The sequence below is a fragment of the Homalodisca vitripennis genome, unplaced genomic scaffold (genome assembly GCF_021130785.1).
Source record: "Homalodisca vitripennis isolate AUS2020 unplaced genomic scaffold, UT_GWSS_2.1 ScUCBcl_7081;HRSCAF=14599, whole genome shotgun sequence".
Taxonomy (NCBI): domain Eukaryota; kingdom Metazoa; phylum Arthropoda; class Insecta; order Hemiptera; family Cicadellidae; genus Homalodisca; species Homalodisca vitripennis.
In genome coordinates this window covers 24,938-26,461 of record NW_025783207.1, presented here as the reverse complement: position 1 = coordinate 26,461, position 1,524 = coordinate 24,938, and the positions used below count along the sequence as shown (strand labels likewise).

Genomic DNA, 1,524 nt, shown 5'->3' with positions numbered 1-1,524 from the left:
CGTTTTGTGCATACTTTCAAGATGCATGTTCGTATTCACCCCTGCATTGATCCTGTAACAATACGCCCATCGCATGTAGCAGTGTGAATAGTAAGACTTGAAATTCTCGCCATACTCTTTAGTGGTCTCATCTTCACACAACGCGTCTGTTATCGACGGTAGCATCTTCATGAAAGCAATTTGATCAGTTTCTTGAAGCAAAGTTCTTAGTTTTTGTAAACCTCTAACCTTTTTTCTTTTTCTTTTATTTTAGTCAGGTTTGTTTGCCAGGCCCTGTCCACGTGCCTTGTACAGTAAAGGCGTTTTTTCTACAGGGCCCATGACTGGTAGCCATCCATTGTAGAATAAGTCGGCCATATCAGACATGAACACCGTTGGCTTCAGCTGGTCGCCTAATCTCTCTTTAATGAAAGAGAAAAATGTGCCTACTGTTTCGGAGTCGATGCGACTACAAATAAAAAATGCACATGGGAACCCTTGTCGCATATCATCAATGACCATTAGAGTGACGACCTCGAAATCATAACTATTAAGTCCGTGGGTCCCATCAACGCACACACAGTCACTGCCGAATTTTCTTAACATTTCTTCTTCAGCGGGAGTCATGATTCCCAGGGCAAAATCCTCTTTTTTGAAAGTTGTGTACTGCTCAACTACTTCATTTTGTGGTTTATACAACAAGACACAACTCTTGGCTGACATGTTCTCCTCCTGTACCCACGCATCTACACTGACAGCATCATTCTTATGTCGCACAGTCTCATCTAAACCAAACTCTGACTCAATATTGTATAAATCTTGTTTGGTTAAAAGATGGACTCGGTCCAATTCTTGTTTGTTGACGGTACAACGCACATTGTCAAGTATGACATCGAATGGAATTTTGCTCGCCATACTTGAAGCTATTCTTTTTCTCTCTTCTAGTGATAAGTTCAAGTGTGCCAAGTCAGTTTTGAGCCCTACGTTACTGGGACAATACACCGCTGTTACCTTCCCGTCATTAAAATAAGTAACCCTAATGCCACAAGGACAATATCCATTTATTTTCCTCGTACCTTGAATTTTTAGTTCTCTTTTTCTAGTTTCCTTAGAAGGTTTTGAGTTAAAAACCCCAGACCTACTACAATGCAAATGACTTGTTTTTATAACTGTATCGCTGTTAGTTTTAATTGGATCGGATTTTTTCTTTACAAAGCAGGTTTTAGAAATGCGCTCAGTTTCTTTCAACCACAAGTCAAATGCGTTCACACTCTCAAAATACAAGGTCTCTCGTTTCAAATTCATATCATGCACAACTGAGCAGTGATGATCAAAATCTTCAAGTTTAGTAGCAACATTTTGACATATTGGACAGCGAAAATTTCCTTTCATGTCCTTAAAATACTGATTAAAATAGTAAATTAAAAAAAACACTAATAAATATTACTACAACAATTTCTACATAAATCCCATACACTCTAAAGTACACTATTTACAACTACCGAATGATATACACACATACGCCAAAAGAACAAGGTTTGCAGT

General features: G+C 38.4%; 1 protein-coding gene across 1 annotated transcript; it reads right to left on the bottom strand.

Moving 5' to 3' along the window:
- Positions 1-249: 249 nt before the first annotated feature.
- LOC124374051 lies at positions 250-1,284 on the bottom strand. Its single transcript, XM_046832351.1, has one exon. The coding sequence runs from the start codon at positions 1,282-1,284 to the stop codon at positions 250-252; it is 1,035 nt and encodes a 344-aa protein (XP_046688307.1).
- Positions 1,285-1,524: the final 240 nt, after the last annotated feature.

Coding starts and splice junctions, on each gene's coding strand:
- LOC124374051 (XM_046832351.1), bottom strand. CDS start 1,284: ATGAATTTGAAACGAGAGACCTTGTATTTTGAGAGTGTGAACGCATTT.